The sequence below is a fragment of the Blennius ocellaris genome (genome assembly GCF_963422515.1).
Source record: "Blennius ocellaris genome assembly, contig: SCAFFOLD_169, whole genome shotgun sequence".
Classification (NCBI taxonomy): Eukaryota; Metazoa; Chordata; class Actinopteri; order Blenniiformes; family Blenniidae; genus Blennius; species Blennius ocellaris.
In genome coordinates, this window is record NW_027662239.1 from 468 (window position 1) to 20217 (window position 19750).

The 19750-nt window shown below is 41.9% G+C and overlaps 1 protein-coding gene across 1 annotated transcript in view; it reads right to left on the bottom strand.

Annotated features, from left to right (window-relative positions):
* Nucleotides 1-212: 212 nt before the first annotated feature.
* LOC308148021 (glypican-1-like) overlaps nt 213-19750 on the bottom strand; it is a gene marked incomplete at its 5' end in the record, with an annotated part of 60448 nt that continues 40910 nt past the window's right edge. Inside the window, 8 exons of the mRNA XM_080521430.1 lie at nt 213-3045; nt 4041-4216; nt 5894-6027; nt 6125-6256; nt 8328-8458; nt 8569-8734; nt 14939-15102; nt 15233-15460. Of these exons, the coding sequence (XP_080377556.1) occupies nt 2828-3045; nt 4041-4216; nt 5894-6027; nt 6125-6256; nt 8328-8458; nt 8569-8734; nt 14939-15102; nt 15233-15460 (1349 nt within the window). The remainder of the gene's footprint in view (nt 3046-4040; nt 4217-5893; nt 6028-6124; nt 6257-8327; nt 8459-8568; nt 8735-14938; nt 15103-15232; nt 15461-19750) is intronic.

Consider the following 19750-nt stretch of genomic DNA (forward strand, 5'->3'; position numbering starts at 1 on the left):
AATTCTTCCATCGATGTCCGAGCACAATAAAAACCAAAAAGTAAATTAAAACAAGAAAAACAACTTTTTCTCCTCCTCATAAATTGGCACCTTGCAGAAATGCCTCCCATTCTAAAGTCAGTGTTGAAATAAAAAGTTGGTTTTTAATAATAATCAGCCTTGCATGTTTGCTTTTTTGTTTGTTTTTTTGTTTGTTTTTTTTACCCTCCCCTCCCCCTCCCCCTCCCCCCCCCCACACACGTCAGAGACGCCGACGCTGGACGATCCCGTTTTATTTACACCGTTTCACCACAGCCACACGGGAGACATCTTGCTGGGCCATACCTTATCTGCATACACACACACACACGTCTACACCACACACACACACACACACACACACACACACGTCTGCACACACACACGTCCCCAATCAATAGTCGTTTCTGGAAGGTGTTGACTCGCGCATCGATCGACCATCTTGTGATGTCTTTGTGCAGACAATGCCATTTATTGGCCTCATAAAAGTGCAGGTTTTTATAAAAGGGGGGGGGGGGGGAAGGGGGAGGGGGGGGGGGGGGGTTTGGACAACAAATTAATGAGATTAAAAAGTGATGGCGGAGCAGGTGGTGGTGGTGTGTGTGTGTGGGGGTGATGGTGGGGGGGGGGGGGGGGGGGGGGGGATGTGCAAATTTCAGCCCCATGACACTGTGAGGCATCGAAACTGAAGCCGTGAGTCTAAAGTCGTCTTTGAACTGGAATGTCGCCGTCACAGTCGGAGCACTTTCTGAATTCTTTACAGGCCTGCGTGTGTTTTTTTTTTTTTAACTTTCACATTCATATTCATAACTCCCCCACCCCCCCCCTTATTTAAAAAAAAAAAAAAAAAAAATCTCAATATTGACCCCACAAGAAGCTCCCAGGCAGTCACAGGCAGATTTCTGAACACAAACAAGACGAGACGGACGAGTCGTCCGCCCAGAAAAGCATTTCGACGAAGAGCGAGAGGTGAAACCTGTCGAGGAACAAGCGTCCAGTTGCATATAGATCATCATCATCATTATTATTATTATTATTATTATCATTAGAACAACAGGAGTGGATTGTCCCAGTGCGCAAACTGAAGAAAAGAGAGAAAAGAAAACACCGTTCCGTCTTCCTGCCACGAGCGATTTAGACATCATCAATGCAGCTGGTGAGTTTTTTTTTGTTTCGTTTTTAACAGTAGGAGCCCGACGATGCTATTTTTGAAAATAAAATAAAAAAAATAAAATAAAGAGCTATATTAGTCTCCCATCGCCGTCACTGTAATGGCGCCGAATGCATTTCAATACGTCTCCTCGACTCGCCGTCCAGACAAGATTTATAAATCCTCTCAAGCCGCCTCCCTTTTTTTTTTTGCTGTCAATCAAAGGCGAACACACACACACACACACACACAGATACACACACACACACATACACACTCCTCGCCGTGTCCCCACAACAATCCCAGTCAGGACGTAATGAAGCGCTGTGTCATTGTCATATTGCCTCCGCCATCATGAAGGAGCCTTAAAAGGTCATGATGACGAATGAGAAGGGGGGGGGGGGGGGGGGTGTTAGGGGGGGGTTGGGAGGCAGCCGGATAGAAAAACTTTGCAGACGGATGAGTACAAATAAAACGATGATCTGACCCCCCCTTTATATAAAGTTTTGGTACCTAACTGGCTGTTTTCTCGAGAAAAACAAAAAACAAAGAAAACAAAAAAACAAAGTAGCGATCAAAAATATGTACAATGTTTCGTTTGCCATTAGAAAGAGACGTACTTGTCAGAGACGTGCGTTGGTTCGTATACCGTGGTGCGAGTCGTCGCCGTGGCGACGCGGAGAAATAAAAAGTATGCATATTATATTGTGTTGCTCCGTTTTGTGATCGGAGAACGATAACGGGGGTGGGTGTGGGGGGGGGGGGGGGGGGGTCTGCTTCTGATTTCTGTTTCTGCTACAAAATCACTCAGGACCGGGGGAGAGCGCCCCCCCCCCCCCCCCCCCCCCCCCGGGCGAGCGTGGGCTTTATAGAATCTCAAGGTGATGCTACACTTGGGTGAGAGAGAGAGATTTGTCTCAGCGGGGGGGCTGGGGGAGGGGGGGGGGGTGGGCGAGCGAGCGGAGGGATGGATAGAGTGGAAGACGGGCCGTGTTACTCTCATGTTAGACGATCATGTCAGTGTAAATGCGATCACGGCTGTTATTACAGCTTACATGATGAAATGGCGAAAAAGTGCTGATGCAGAGAGAGAGAGAGAGAGAGAGAGAGAGAGAGAGAGAGAATATAATGATAGTGAGGCTTAATGCATCAGGAGGGCTGCTGCAGTCCAGATTATCCTCCTTTTTAAAAGTTCTCTCTACTTTAATACATTTCAGCTTTGTGTGTTTTTCTCTATAAATATCTGTATGTGACTAAAATCTGTTTGGGGGTTTATTGACGATAATCAATAAAAAATAAATAAATCCTAAAGGGGATTTTTTTTTTTTTTTTTAAACGACCTGCCACCGTCGTTACCCAAACACTCCCACACGTCGAATCCCAAAACACCAGAACGAAAACGTGAGAAAGATCGGCTCTACTGGAGTCGTGGTATAGCGGGAAGGAAAGGAGAAAAGAAAAGGAAAAATAAAAATAACTCGAAGTGAAGTTTCCATTTTGTTCTAATCCAAAACCAAAGCAAGTCCAGCCGAGCGACCGGTTCGCCGTTGTTTAGTTAAACTCGTTCAGTTCTGGCAAAGCAACTAAATCCCACCAAACTCTCCCCCCCCCGGACCCCCGGGTCCCGGCTGGTCGACGCCCCCTGCTGGCCGTAGTGGATTATAGTCGCAGCAGCAGCAGCGTGAGGAGGAGGAGGAGGAGCAGGTGGAGGCTGGCGGAGGGGAGGCGCGGGGCGGCGGAGGAGCCCTTCACCTCCTTGTTCTCGGGGAGGAAGGGGTAGAGGACGGGCCGGTCGGTGGCGGGGGCCACCAGGCGGGGGCTCCGGGAGCATGAGTCGTCGGTGCACATGCCGCTTCCCGAACCGCTGACGTCGTCGCCTGCAGGGGGGGGGAAAAACAAAAACGAACGGCGAGTTTAAGTAACCGTCGTTATGTTTTCGTCTGCGTGTTTTTTATTTATTTATATATATTATTTAGATCTAATCTTCAGGGATAGTTTGTCTTCATCCATTCGATTTTGGGACGTTAACGGCTAGCCATTTCCGAATAAATCTCAAAAAAACGGTGAAACTGCGAAGGAAAGTCTCCTTTATCTCCTTTAATCTCATCACACTAAATTTACTTTGAACTTTTCTACTAATATTAGCACTACAGCGTCTCCCAGAAAGCTTTGCAGCTTCTCCACAACCTGGTAGCTGAGCTGTTAGCCTGCGTGAATTTATTTATTATTCATTCATTAGTTTGTCTATTTTTTGTGAACTTTTCACCCGAATTACACGAAATCTTCAGGGATGATTTGTCACCATCCAAGGACCAATCCATTAGATTTTGGGACGTTAATGACGAACAGTTCCCGAATAACTCCACAAAAAACTGCGGGGGGAAAAAAAATATCCCAATACAAAGTAGATGAAAGAGGAGATCAAAGGGCTCATTGTTTCCACACAGTCATGTGGCTGCCTGACAGGCTAGTGAGCATCGATATGGCAAAGGTCAGCGCTCTACCGAGCGTAGCTCTAGTTATTCTAATAGATCCACTTTTTTTCAAAGTGATACTGGCTGATAGTTCAGCAAACACAAATAAAGAAAAGAAGAGAACAGACAGTGTAACGTGGGATGCTAATTACAAAAAGGAACAAACTTCAACCATCCAATTTAAAATCCAACCAGAACACAAAACATATCACTTTTCTTTTTTTCCATTTTGTGAAATGGAAGACAGAAGTGTGCTGCTCTAAACAACCGCGTTTGGTGTTTTTTTTATTTAAAAGCTGGAACTTGTTAAAATGTTCCTATCATCCGTGAATCATCGGCGATGAAGTCTTCTTGTAAACGGTGTCCAGAGGCGCCTGGGCTGTTCGGTAATCACTCACTGGCGTCCTGGAAGTCCACGTCCTGGCCGTTCAGCGCGTTCTTCAGGCGGTGCGTCATGATCTTCAGCTGCATTATCTGCTGGCGTATCGTCATGTCTGGTTTGGTGATGTCGATTTCCACCTCGGGGTTGTTGATCTGACTGGCGAGGCCGTCGCCCATCACCTCGGGCAGGTACCTGCACCGCAAACACACCTTGTCTGAAGTGCCTCCATTCAGCAATTACAGTAGAACCTCAGTAGAGTTCTGCTTCACATTTAACCGCCGACACACCGTGATGACGGACAACCTGCCAAACGAGGACGACCGACAGGTTTCAATGGCAAATTTCAAGCGTCGCGACACCAAAATGGCCAAAATACTAATAATATTAGAATATTCAGGCTGGTTTTTTTGTATTTTTTTTTTTTACATTTTATTGTATTTTGCACCAGAATGTTTAATTAAAATGGACTATATGTTGAGATTGTAATCGTTTTCAGTGCTCACCATTTGATCTGGTAAAAAAGAGACAATTACATTCCATACACTGTAAAAGTGTAAATTTAAAGGTTATTATAACAATATTAACCTTTGAATGTACTTTTAAAGGTTAATATAATATAATATATATTATATTATAATATAAATAATATATATACATAAATATATATTACATATATTATATAATATAATACATGTAACTTTTTAAATGTACTTCAAGGACTGTGGTCCCTGAAGTACATTAAATCTTATTTAATAATAATCCTGTACACATCTTATATACATGTGTAAATATGTATATAAATTGTATACATCTTTGTATTGGTTCAGTTATTTGCTTTTTAAATAACATATGTGGTGTTTGGTGCCTTCAATGTCAACTGCTTCTACAATTTGTCCTGGTGACCCGTCCCTCCGAGGAGAGGACACCTGTCTTCAGGGGACACTTGGCCTTTGGGGCGTCCCGACATCACAGGTTTTACAGTACAAGCCAATGGATCCATTGGAAATTGTCTGTGTAAAGGTTAGTTCTATAAATCAATCGTTTTCCAGGAAGACTATGAAAAACAAGTCAAAAAAAATTCCTGGACGGTTTATATATATATATATATATATATATATATATATATATATATATATATATATATATATATATATATATAAATTTATAATTTTTTTCTTTTTTTGCTGCTTTGTATAAATGCAGCTGAAATAAAACCAGCTGTGAAAAAGAAAGTTAAATTTGTGCAAAAACAAAGGATGTTTTTAAGCCGTTGACTTGGCTCAAGAGCGTCTTAAACCTTAATTTACCTCCACATCAGGAAATCGTTGAGGAGGTTTGAGATCGTGGTCATTTTAAGTCGTAATTGTTTTGGTTTTGTGAAAATAGAAATCAGTGGTGTCAAATTCGTCTCAAGCTCAGGAGAGACAAACTCTGGACTGGTAACATAGAGCCGTAATAACCTTGAAATTTCAACTTTAAAAAGTTTGTCTTTGTTGCGGCGCCCGAGGATACGCAATGAAAAAAAAAAAAAAAAAAGCAAGCAATTACGACTTCGTTTCAAGTGAAAACATTTGTTTTTCCTAAAGTGATCATTTCTCGTAAACCAGGCCCCAAAAACACATTCGGGGACTGGTTAAGCATCGGGTTGTTTGTGTTTACAAGTATAATGTTAATAAAAGTCAGATTAATAAGTCTCTCTTAAACGAGCCGTTTAAAATCACTACAATGTTTCACCACTAGGGGGCCTCTCTTGATTTAAAAAAATAAAAGACAAAATCGTTGTATTGTTGAGCTCCACAGCCGTGACTCCCGATCACCGTTGTCACGGAAACAGACCCCTAGAAAGCGTTGCGCTGTCTCTTCCCGTACCTAGCTCGACTCATGCCGTTCCAACACTTGTCCTCGGCGCCGGTTCCGGTCGCCACTCGGTCGCTGCAGAGGACGCCGGGGAGGGAAACCCAGTAGGGCTGCATGTCCCTCAGCCTCACCGTCACGTCGATCACCTGCGGGGGAAAGAGGAGACGGAGGAATATTTGTTTTTTTAACCAGTCATCAAAGAGAAAAGTCGGAGAAAAACCTAAAAAAAAACCCAACACCGACCAGCTTCTCCATCCGGCCGGCGCTCGCGTCCAGCCTGTCCTCCACCGTAACCTTCCCCCTCTTCACGTTCTCCTCCTCCACCCCCGTGCTGCTGGTTCCTCCCGCCCGGAGGTTCCCGCACGCCTGGAACAACTGAGGAATAAAAGATCAAAGACAGAAGTCCGGGGTGAATCTCATGAGCGAACGCGTCGAGGATCCGTGGCGGCGGCGGCGGTCATTTGCGTGACCTCTTGAGTCAAATTGCGGCGCGGCCTTAAGCGCGGTGACTCGCGGCTTACTTTTTTTTTTTTAATAAACGACACATTGGGAAAACTGCTTCGTCAATCGTCGATAGTCTCGGGACTTTGATCTTTCAACGTCACTGTGAAGCAACCCTTCCTTCAGCTCAGAGTCACATCTGCTCCCGCGGCTCGTCGACTCTCTACGTATCCAACAAAGTAAGTGCGGTTTTTGATTTCAAACACTCGTTTTAACAGCATATGGCTCCTGACATCAACAGATTATATAAAGACGAGATAATCTCCCCCAACGCGACGGCATCGGCCGACTTTCCGACGCGGCACTTCTCCGCGAGAGATGGAGATCAACCGCCGCCGCCTGTGATTAGCGTCCTGAACCCGGGCCGGCGGAATCCGCGGCTCACCTCAGGCTAACCGCCGCGGCACAGAGGAAGCTTTGTGGTTTTTTTTCTACTTTGGAATTTTTTATTTTCCACCTAAACCAAACGAGTCGGTCCGTCCGTCGTTGCTGCCGGTTGCGTTTGGAGGAGCTTATGGAAGTGGAGCCGTTAAGACGGTGACGTTAAAGACCCGGTCCCGCCGCCGGCTTTATGACTCACGCTGCTCCCTTTGAAATTAGGAATGTGTTGCTTTAAAACCGTCCTGACGGAGCAGAAGCATGGAGGTGATCAGTGTCGGACGCGAAGCCATAAAATCACACAAACAACAAAGACACGGTTTCATGCGCGAATATCGTCACAAGTAAAACCTCGAATACGCAACTTATAAAACAGTGAAATTCTTTTTTTTTGGATGGTGGGAGGGAGGGAGGGAGGTGAGTAAGTAGGTATGTGGGTTGGTAGGTAGGTAATTGGGTTAGTAGGTCAATACGTAGGTAGGTAGAGGTTTTTTAGTTTTAGTTTAGTTTATTTGAGCCGCTTACATTAGGTAGCCGGGTTGGTCGGTAGGTGAGTAAGTAGGTAGGTGGGTTGGTAGGTAGGTAGGTAGGTGGGTAGGTGGGTAGGTGGGTAGGTAGGTAGGTAGGTAGGTGAGTAAGTAGGTAGGTGGGTAGGTGAGTGGGAAGGTAGGTGGGTTGGTAGGTAGGTAGCTGGGTTGGTCGGTAGTTGAGTAAGTAGGTAGGTAGGTAGGTAGATAGGTGAGTCAGTAGGTAGGTGGGTTGGTTGGTGAATAAGTCGGTAGGTGGGTTGGTAGGTAGGTGAGTAAGTAGGTAGGTGGGTTGGTAGGTAGGTTGCTGGGTTGGTCGGTAGTTGAGTAAGTAGGTAGGTAGGTGAGTCAGTAGGTAGGTGGGTTGGTTGGTAAATAAGTCGGTAGGTGGGTTGGTAGGTAGGCGAGTAAGTAGGTATGTGGGTTGGTAGGTAGGTAATTGGGTTAGTAGGTCAATACGTAGGTAGGTAAAGGTTTTTTAGTTTTAGTTTAGTTTATTTGAGCCGCTTACATTAGGTAGCTGGGTTGGTAGGTAGGTGAGTAAGTAGGCAGGTGGGTAGGTAGGGAGGTGAGTAGGGAGGTGAGTAACTAGGTAGGTAGGTAGGTAGGTAGGTAGGTGATTAAGTAGGCAGGTGGGTTGGTAGGTAGGTGAGTAAGTAGGCAGGTGGGTTGGTAGGTAGGTGAGTAGGGAGGTGAGTAACTAGGTAGGTAGGTAGGTTGGTAGGTAGCTGAGTAAGTAGGTAGGTGGGTTGGTAGGTGATTAAGTAGGCAGGTAGGTAGGTAGGTAGGTAGGTAGGTAGGTAGGTGAGTTGGTAGGTAGGTAGGTAGGTAGGTGGGTCAGTAGGTAGTTAGCTAGGTAAGTAAGTAGATATTTAATTTCTCCCCAATAAGGGAATTCAAGGTGTCCAGCGGATCAAAATGATGATATAAAACAATTTAATAATATAAAACAGAATTAATTCAGTGGCACAGAGAGATGCAGACATGCATCTGTGTGTGTGTGTGTGTGTGTGTGTGTGTGTGTGTGTGTGTGCTCTGACCTTGCTGTTGACGGCGTCCACACTGTCCATCATGGTGACCATGGCCTCGGAGATGCGACTGGGCAGCGTGAGGATCACACTGTCGACGCCGGCCGGCCCGCCCAGCCGGTCGGCCACCTGCATCATGGTTTCTATGGCGACCGGGAGAAACCATTCACACGTGGCCTCGGTGTGCGCTCGTGTGTGTGTGTGTGTGTGTGTGAGAGCTCCGCCTCCGCCCCCCCCCCCCCGCCCCCCTCACCTGCCAGATGCCTCCACTCGGTGTTGAGGTCGGCCTGGTTGGCCAGGCAGCCCTTCATGACGTTGCTGCAGTAGTTGGCGCAGGGCCTGGCGGAGGCCATGCCGCGGCAGTGGGGGCAGTAGGTCATCCTCATCATGGCCTTCATGCACTCCTGGCTCAGCGGCACCTGCACCCGGGGAGGAGAACCAACGCCCGCGTGAAAAAAAAAAAACTATACACCCGTTCCCGTCGACGTCTCGATGGCGGGAGGTCACCCCCCACCCCTCCCGCCCCCCCCACCCCTTTTTTTTAAAAAAAAAAACGGGCACCAGACGTTCTTTCAACGCCGTTTCCTTGGAAACCACCGAGGTAGAATCTGCTTTTTTTTTTTTTTGTTTCACACGCAATGAAAAAGGCCCCGACATTCGTACGAGTACTCACTGTCCCTCAGTGCAATCTCCCTCTCTCTCTCTCTTTTTCTCCCTCTCTCTCTCTCTCTTTCTCGCTCGCCCCGTTCCCCAGGAAAGGGCCTTCGTGCGTGAAAAGTGAAACTGGGTTAATACCAGTAAGCCCTGTTCGCAAGAGAGTACAGCTATGCATACCAAAAACCTCAGGAAGTGTAGGGTGTGAGAGAGAGAGAGAGGGAGAGGAGGAGAGAGGGAGAGAGAGGGAGAGAGAGAGAGAGAGAGAGAGAGACATACAAAGCTCCTCTAAGCTGACATCTGGGCCGGCCCGATGCTTTTCCTGGAAAATGTTCCTCCAACGGCAAAGTCACAGTTAAAACCCGGCTTTTAACAAATATACAGTGAAAATAGAACAACAATTGGGATCAGGTGGGAAAATAACTCCTCCTCCTCCTCCTCCTCCTCCTCCTCCTCCTCCTCCTCCTCCTCTGTGTGTGAGAATGTGATGAAGAGTGTGAAAGCAGAATGAATCGCGCTATTATAAAATCAATCAATCTTCATTTTAGACTCATTAAAACAGAAAAAAAAAAACCCAATCTTCAATCTTTTCATTTCTTCTTGGAACTAATTTTGTTGTTTTCTTCTCGTTTGTTGTGTTTGTTTGTGAGAAATTACCACAGATCATTACAACTGACCGAATAAAACTACAATTTTCACCTGTGGAATTTAAATTAATAAAATTGGGGGAAAAAAAAAAAAAATGTAAAAACACAAACAATAAAATAGATTATAACCTCTGTAAGCACTGCTTTATTTTGGTCTGATTAAAACCTTTATCAGCTCCAGGCTGTTCATAGATTTCTATAGAAAATATATAATATAGTCTTTAAAAAGTTTTTCAGCACAATCAGCTAAATGGAAAAGTAATTTTTTCCTTTGATTTCACTGCAGAGATCATTAAAAAAATCTCCATGATAAAGATAAAAAAAAAAAAAAAAAAAATCAAAAGTGGTTCAATTTGACTTATTTATTCCTCAGAAAAAAAAAAAGAAAAAACGATTACCAGCCCCCGTAAAAAGTGGAAAACATCTCGACAAAAGCTTCTCTCATTAAAGGAGGAAGGATTACGAGCGACACAGATGAGCAATAAGCACATTCCCAGGATTCATCTCAAGTCACATGAGACATGAGTCAGATCCTCGCCGCTGCCCTCCTTCTCCTCCCGTCTTTCCATCCCTCCTTCTCCGCTCATTAACCACGGATGAGTCAGACGCTTTCCAGAGAGAGAGAGAGAGAGAGAGCGAGCGAGCAGTGGGACGTTAAAACCGATCCAGCAGGAGGAACGGCGTCAATGAGAGACTTGTTAAGGAGACGCAGTCGCTAATGGGAGTTTGTGTTACATCATCCGCCCGCCGTTAACACTGGGAATCCCCCCCCTCCCCCACCCTCCCCCCCCCACCCCCCGAGGGGGTCGGACATGAAACGGCGTCGACAACTTCCTGTGTGACCTTGGCGCTCCGGTATTAGAAGATAAAAAACCCTTAGAGTCTCATGTTTTAGACTCATAAACCATCAATATGTAGAGTTGATCCACTGATGATCCTCGAACTCTGACTGCTGTAATATAGCACATAAATATTTAAAAGAAAAAACATATTTTGGTGCATAAATCAGCTTCAGTCCTGATCAAAACTACTAAATATAAAAAAAAAAATAAACATGTTATATAAGATTAGTTATGTCATTGACTTTGAAGCATATTTAGGTTTTGTGCTGCATCAGATTTTCCTTAAAAAAATGTTTTCATCCACTAATTTTACAGCTGTAAAAATATATCACATAAATATATTAAAAAAGATTATTTTGTTGCATGAATCAGCTTCAGTCCTGATCAAAATGACCAAATATTAAAAAAAAAAATGTAAAAGATAACTTTAAATGTCAGTTTAGAAAATAAAGGCACTGATAGGGGGAAAAAATACACACAAAATTTCCCATTTTCAATATAAAATGTGACCGGACATCAGAATCTTTTTCACGTTTCAAGATTAGTTATGTCATTGACTTTGAAGCATATTTAGGTTTTGTGCTACATCAGATTTTCAATCAAATTTTTTTTACAGCTGTATAAAATATATCAGATAATTATTATTTTTTTGTATAAATCTGTTAATCAACCTCAGTCCTGATCAAAACAACCAAACATTTTCTATATATATATAATGTAAATTTACATAGTGTATTATTGACTTTTTTTTTTTTTTTTTATAAAATTTTTTAAATTGTATTTTATATTAAATTTATAAGCTCAGACTGAACAATCAATTTCATCGTTTTTTAACGAGGACAATAAATACGATTCAGATTGTGGTTGATGTAGACGATACCGGGATAATCCATCATCTGGAACAATCAAACTCTATTCAGTTAAAAATAATATTTAGCTATATTTAACACGACACGTGGTTTTGGTTCCGTCGACTCCAAGCGAGAATATAAAAACTTCTAATTCTTAATTTTGGACGTTTCAGTGAGGAGCTTCCTGTGGTTTTTTCTCTTTAATACTCATGTTTAAGATTCATTTTAGTCTGCGGATGTGAATGTGAGTGAGTTTCACCCTTTAATGGACTCGCGACCGCACAGTGAATAAAGTAGTATACAGTATATATATAGTATATATATAGATGGATGTCTGATGGGACCCTGATTATTGGAGGTAAAAATTCAGATTTAGTCATAAATCGTCGCAACATTTTAAAACAAGGAGATAAGGAGACTTATTTGTTTTTAAAAAAAACACTCCCAAGGGCCTGATATCAGTCAAACCCAAGGTCATTCATGCCGAGTTCTCCGTTTTGCAGCTGTTGCTTTAAAAAAATTAAATAAAAGAAAAGAAAGAAATAGCCCGGCGCTCGAGGGGTTAAATCTTTGAGCTCACGTTGAATTAAATCATGTCTTCTGTTCAGCGGCCAAATAAGAGGAAGTTGTAGTTTAGAAAACCCCTTTTTAGACGCGGCTGCGATCCTCCTGTACCTACTTGTCCTTGCTTCACCTTCACAACAGGCTCTCCATACCTGCCTGTGGCGGCGGAGCTCTCTCTCTCTCTCTCTCTCTCTCTCTCTCCCTCCATCATTCTGCCTGTCTTTCCTCTGTAATTAGTAAGGATATATGAGCGCCCCCCTCCCCCCCCCACTCCTTGCCTCCAGAGTGAGCTACGGCAGAGTAGAGGACCGAAGCAACTGTCAAAGGTCAAGGTCACGAAAAGGTCCAAAAAGTATTTTCGTCCGAATGCCGTCGGGTTTTAATCCGATCGACGTCAAAACGAGGACAAGATGTTCCCGTTTTCGATTCCCTATCCGCCGATAGGTCACATGACGCAGTGATGTCATCACCCTGGTGAAGTGGTAACCGTGTAATCCACTGGTTTCCATGGCGACAAATGTGGCGCTGGTGAAAAGGTGCGCGCTCCACCGAGTGCAGCTCTAGTTTGAACCTGCGACGCCCCGATTCCAGGTTTGTCGCCTCCAGGTGAGAGGCGAGGGGTTCAAACCAGCCGGTCGGGGCATATCGAGGTGCGGTGCCTTGCTCAAGGACACTTCGGCAAGTGGAGACAGTAAGACGGGGAATCGAACCCGCGAACTGATTCTGGTTCAGAGTTTACAAATCTACCAACGGAGCCCAAAGCCCAAAGCCCATCTTGGCAGTTTTATTTTGACAGTCACCGTAATAACAATCCAACTCGGTAGTTTTATTTTGATAGTCACCATAATAATCTATCTTGGTACTTTTATTTTGAGAGTCACCGTAATAAGAATCCATCTTGGCAGTTTTATTTTGACAGTCACTGTAATAACAATCCAACTTGGTGGTTTTATTTTGACAGTCACCGTAAAAACAATCCAACTTGGTGGTTTTATTTTCATAGTCCCCATAATAATCTAACTTGGTACTTTTATTTTGACAGTCACCGTAATAACAATCCATCTTGGTAGTTTTATTTTGACAGTCACTGTAAAAACAATCCAACTTGGTGGTTTTATTTTGACAGTCACCGTAAAAACAATCCAACTTGGTGGTTTTATTTTGACAGTCACCATAATAATCTAACTTGGTACTTTTATTTTGACAGTCACCGTAATAACAATCCAACTCGGTAGTATTATTTTGATAGTCACCATAATAATCTAACCTGGTACGTTTATTTTGACAGTCACCACTAGAACGTCTGTGTTCTCTGCCATGTGTGTGTGTGTGTGTGAGAACAAACAGCGGCCACTAGTGGCCGGTCACACCAACGACATCGTTCCCTGAAACAAAAAGCACAAAGCCCTTATTTTGGCGGTCCGGCTCGGTGAGGATGACTCGGGGGAATGCCGGCGGCTCTAAGTAGGACAGGAAGCAGCTCGTGGCCTCGTTTAGCTCGCGGCAGATCCAAACCCACAACCACAGCTGTGATTTCATAAACGCTACGCTAATTATTTACACTGATTCTCTCTTTCTGCACAGATTTGTGACGAAGATGATTGATGATGAAGATTCTCTTTCCCCCCGTTTTCTTCTAGAACATGTCGGATTTTAAACCTATTAAATCTTTTTTCCCCCCACGGTCACTAATGTGGAATGATTGGTATACTTTAATTATTTCTATTTCTTTTTTTATTTATTTATTTTATTTGCTTTATACTGTAACACTTTTATTTTTATTTTAATTTTTGAATGAAATAAGAATTACAACAATTATACAAGTTACAATGTTATTTTTTTTTATTGATTTACTTTTTACTCACTTTTATTTTTTTAACTTTATTTTTAATAAAATAATTACAACAATAATAATTAATATGTCAACATTGTAATTTGCATACTTTATTTATTTTATTTACTTTTTACTTTACTTTATTTTTGAATGAAATAAGAATTACAACAAGTATACAAATTAAAATGTTTTTTTTTATTTATTTGCTTTTTACTATCACACTTTTTAAAATTTACTTTATTTTTGAATAAAATAAGAATGATGACAATAAATTCACAAAAAAGTAAGCAGATGTGTCAACATTGTAATTCGCATACTTTATTTCTATTTTTTTATGTATTTTATTTACTTTTTACTGTAACACTTTTATTTTTACTCTATTTTTGAATGAAATAAGAATTACAACAAGTATACAAATTACAATGTTATTTCTTTTTTATTTATTTACTTTTTACTATCACACTTATTATTTTACTTTTTTATTTTGGAATAAAATAAGAATTACAACAATAACTTCACAAAAAACAAACTCGATGCGTCAACATTGTAATTTGAATACTTTATTTATTTCTATTTCTTTTTTTATTAACTTTTAACTGTAACACTTTTATTTGTACTTTTTTTTTAATGAAGAATTACAACAACTTTGCAAAGTAGTAACTAGATGTGCCAACATTGTAATTTGAATACTTTATTTATTTCCATTTATTTTTTAATTAACTTTTTACTGTAACACTTTTATTTGTACTTTTTTTTAATGAAGAATTACAACAACAACTTCGCAAAGAAATAACTTGATGTGTCAACGTCATAATTTGTATACTTTTTTATTTATTTCTATTTATTTTTTTATTTATCTACTTTTTTTTTACTATAACACTTTTATTTGTACTTTTTTTTAATGAAGAATTACAACAACTTTGCAAAGTAGAAACTAGATGTGTCAACATCGTAATTTGTATACTTTAGTTCTATTTTTTTAATCTACTTTTTATTGTAACACTTTAATTTTTATTCCTTTTCTTAATCACTTCCGCTAGATTGGATTTGCAATTTTATTAGTTTACGATTTCATTGCTATTTAATTTCCATTTTCCCTTTTACAGATAATCTTGTTTTGTTGGGGGGGTGTGGGGGGGGGGGGGGGGGGGGGTGATGAATGTTGTGTTGTGATTGTCGTTCAATGTAAACATGGAAAAAGACAACAAACGAAGAAAAAGTCCAAACCCACCTGGGAAACTTTGCGCACCACCTCGCCGCTGATCACCAGCCCCTGGACAAACGACCTGGCGGCCACGAACGTGCGGGTGATGGTCGTCTTGACGACGCGGGGGGCGTCTCCGAACGGACGCAGCGTCTCCATCTGCTTGGACACACAGTCCAGGTAGTCTTCACCTGGAAGCCGACACACACACACACCCGGGGGAACGGTGACGATCCGAGCGGCGAAAACGGCTCAAATATAAAAAACAAAACAAAAAAAAAAAAACACCAAAATTCAAAATTCAAAATTTAAAAATGGCACCTATGAAATACTGCCTGTTGGCCTGGTGGAAGAGTTTCTCCAGCAGCCGCAGCCAGAAGTCATTGAGCACTTCCTCCAGGTTGACGTTGGCGCCCCGGTAGTAGTGCCGCAGGTCCGCGTACAGGTCGGAGAAGACCTGGGAATTCTGGGAGTACAGAGAGCCCCAAGTTGGAATGAAAGTCTCCTGCAGGCTAACGGCAGAGCGGTTCAGCAACTCTAGGAAGTAACCTAGAAACACACATAACATGTTAATAGTTTCAGACACGGCTGAGGGAGTGCAGTTTAAAAAAAAAAAAAAAAAAAATTTGAATAATACGCCGTCAGCAATTCCACACTTCTTTCTCTCTGTGCCGTGAACCCCGGAGCCTTTATTTTGAAGGCCTGAGGGAGCAGCACACACTTCGGCTGCACACCGATGTCGAGGTTTCAGGATGAGTTTTCCTCCGTCGCATATATACGCACGCACGCACGCACGCACGCACGCACGCACGCACGCACGCACACGCACACACACACACACACACACACACACACACACACACACACACACACACACACACACATATGGGAAAACAGGAAAATAGTTCCCTTTTTTGTTATTTTTGTGTATACTGTACATATAAAGCTTAGAAAATATGTATATATTTAGAATGTTGAATATTGTGACGGTATTGAGGGGTATATATGACGAGAGTAAATCTTTTCTGCTCTTTTTGTTCAGAATGTGAACTGGAAGATTTTTTGTTTGTTCATTTTTATTTTATTTTTACTTTTGAATAAAATACATTTAAATGTTTTTATTGTATTTAATATTTTGAGCTACACAAAAAATTGTTTTGTTGCAAATTGTTTTGAAAATTGCCAAAAACAGATTTTTTTTAAAAAGTTATTTCGAACATGTAAAAAAACAAACACAAACAACTTCCAGTTCACAATTTTTAAAAATAGCCAGCCAAAAAAAAAGTTAAATGATGCTACATGCTAAAGAGTTTAGCGACACTACATACTAAAGAGTTTAGCGATGCTACATGCTAAAGAGTTTAGCGACGCTACATACTAAAGAGTTTATCGACGCTACATCCTAAAGAGTTTAGCGATGCTACATTCTAAAGAGTTTAGCGATGCTACATACTAAAGAGTTTAGCGACGCTACATACTAAAGAGTTTAGCGATGCTACATAGTAAAGAGTTTAGCGACGCTACATACTAAAGAGTTTAGCGACGCTACATACTAAAGAGTTTAGCGATGCTACATACTAAAGAGTTTAGCGATGCTACATACTAAAGAGTTTAGCGATGCTACATTCTAAAGAGTTTACCGATGCTACATCCTAAAGAGTTTAGCGATGCTACATACTAAAGAGTTTAGCGATGCTACATCCTAAAGAGTTTAGCGATACTACATTCTAAAGAGTGTAGCGATGCTACATCCTAAAGAGTTTAGCGATACTACATTCTAAAGAGTTTACCGATGCTACATCCTAAAGAGTTTAGCGATGCTACATACTAAAGAGTTTAGCGATGCTACATCCTAAAGAGTTTAGCGATGCTACATCCTAAAGAGTTTAGCGATGCTACATACTAAAGAGTTTAGCGATGCTACATCCTAAAGAGTTTAGCGATACTACATTCTAAAGAGTGTAGCGATGCTACATCCTAAAGAGTTTAGCGATGCTACATCCTAAAGAGTTTAGCGATGCTACATCCTAAAGAGTTTAGCGATACTACATTCTAAAGAGTGTAGCAATGCTACATTCTAAAGAGTTTACCGATGCTACATCCTAAAGAGTTTAGCGATGCTACATACTAAAGAGTTTAGCGATGCTACATCCTAAAGAGTTTAGCGATGCTACATACTAAAGAGTTTAGCGATGCTACATCCTAAAGAGTTTAGCGATACTACATTCTAAAGAGTGTAGCGATGCTACATCCTAAAGAGTTTAGCGATGCTACATTCTAAAGAGTTTACCGATGCTTCATCCTAAAGAGTTTAGCGATGCTACATACTAAAGAGTTTAGCGATGCTACATTCTAAATAGTTTAGCGATGCTACATACTAAAGAGTTTAGCGATGCTACATACTAAAGAGTTTAGCGATGCTACATGCCAAACATGATCAAAATACAACTGATACGCTCATTAACAGCTCAGCTCCTCGGTCTACAGTAGCATAGCGCAGAAAGACGCTATGCTACTGCAGACGCGATGCCGATGGAGGCGACGTAGCGTCGACACAGAGGCACATCGAATCAGAAGTACAAATTAGACTTGATGTCATATAATAAGTAGAAGTAGCTCAATGTTCGTACTCATCCTTTAAAAAAAAAAAGAAAGAAGAGTGGTATCGGGTGCGTCCTCAGTTCAACCCCGCGGCGTACGAGTGTGTCGGCGACGAGGGAGTTTTGTTTTCAGAAATTTCACATTTTCTGACACGTCGTTACTTTCATTTCCTGTGCAAACAATGTTTATAAATGAGGCTCAGTTCTGCCGAGACAGCAGAAAGTTCAGCCCGGACCGTCAGTGTGTGTGTGTGTGTGTGTGTGTGTGTGTGTGTGTGTGTGTGTGTGTGTGTGTGTGTGTGTGTGTGTGTGTGTGTGTGTGTGTGTGTGTGTGTGCGTGTGCGTGTGCGTGTGTGTGCATGGGAGCCACGTTCCTGTGCAGCCGTGCTTCTTCTCTCGGCGTCTCCAAGGGGGTTTGCATTCAATTCAACTCAACTTTATTTATACGGCACCAAAACGCGACGCGGTCGCCTCCGGGGCGCTTTTTAAACAGAGAAACGAGAAAAAAAAAACAACAATGGATCCACAAGCGGGTTTATAACGGGAAGAAACCAGATTGAGAGGTGCACGTTCCCTTACTGCGCGCACACACACACACACACACACACACACACACTTGCATATTTAAACGCACAGAGAACCTGCGCTGACAGTGGACGGAGGTAAATCCACTCTGGCAGCCACACACTGGAGGGTTGAAGACAATCGCATCACTACGGCCTTACGCAACACGTTGACCCATCTGTGTATCTGTGCAGCGTTATCTAAGCCCCGGCCTCGCCCGCTACCGTTTCCCTCGCCCGTCATCAGAAACTCGTCGACTCGCCGCACAACAGCTGCTGCTGCTTTCTTCTTCTGGCCTTTTATTTATTTATTTTTTTTATTGTTTGTTTCAAAACCCGTTGAATCCCAGAGAGTAAACTCACGTTCTCTTGGTATCGTGACAGAAATGAAGCATGTTTTACTTTTGAATTTGTGTTTTTAACATTGATCACAGTCGTGAACAAGTGTGTTTCCCTGTTGCCCGGGGCGATAAAATACAGGCCATAATAACCTTTAAATTTTAACTTCTTAAGGCTCTTCTATGTCGTGGTGCAGAGTATACGTCATGACATGTGATTATATTTTCACTTTTTCTACTGAAAATCACTCCCGTCTCAACATAAAGACAATTTTAATGGAAACTTCTGCTGCAAAATACATTTAAATGTCGAAAAAATGTTGCATTATGGGTGTTTTTTTTTTTTTTTTTACAATTGACAGGCGAGTTTAAATCCGCAATATATAAAATCAGCAATGTTGAAAAAGTATAAAAACAGATTTAAATATAAGTAGCCTCATAATAAAAAAATATATATAATATTGGATATTTGATAGCTTCTTGTTTGTTTATTTTTATTAAATTTTTACTTTTGAATAAAATAAAAAAATTGTAATTAATATTTTGAGCTACACAAGAAATTGTTTTGTTGCAAGTCGTTTTGAAAATTGCAAAAAAAATCTAGATTTTTTAAAAGTTTTTATTTCGAACATGTAAAAGAAACAACAAAACAACAACACATAAACAACTTCCAGTTAAATGAAAAAAAGTTAAATCATATCGGTTTAAAAGGCATTTTTGTATTTCTTATTTATTTATTTTACAAAAATTTAAAGATGATTTTAAGTAAATTTCTTCTCAAATTTAGTGTTTACTTCTTGTATTTGGTCGACCTTTTATTTAAGTTTTTTTTTTTTTGTACCTGTTACAGTTTTCATTTACTCGCTGTCGCGCGACAACGGCAATCCAACGGCGCCCGACTCGCCGAGATCACATGACCACACACACACACACACATTTTAATATATGAAGAGTTCAAAGGAATTTTACTGGGATTCGCACGCGGATATTCTCCCCCCCGCCTGGTGGTCGGGTGTTTGACGCCGCCGTTTCCCCCGCTGCCCTTTCAGTTTAGTAATGATCGCCATTAGTACGACACCAACCCTCGTGTGTGTGTGTGTGTGTGTGTGTGTGTGTGTGTGCCTGTGCTTCCCGTGCGACAGTGACCTTTTCTCGTTTCTTCCCCCGTTTGTTTTCACTCCGACAAACGGAGCTCGTCCCTTTTCAATACCCGTCGTCAGCCGTCGCCGGCGCCACCCGCAGCCCTCCATCATCCCCCATCATCCTCCACTTCATCTCCCTCTGGGGGACGGGTGATGGAGACGATGTCTGATTGCTCATTGCCGCGTCACGCCGGAG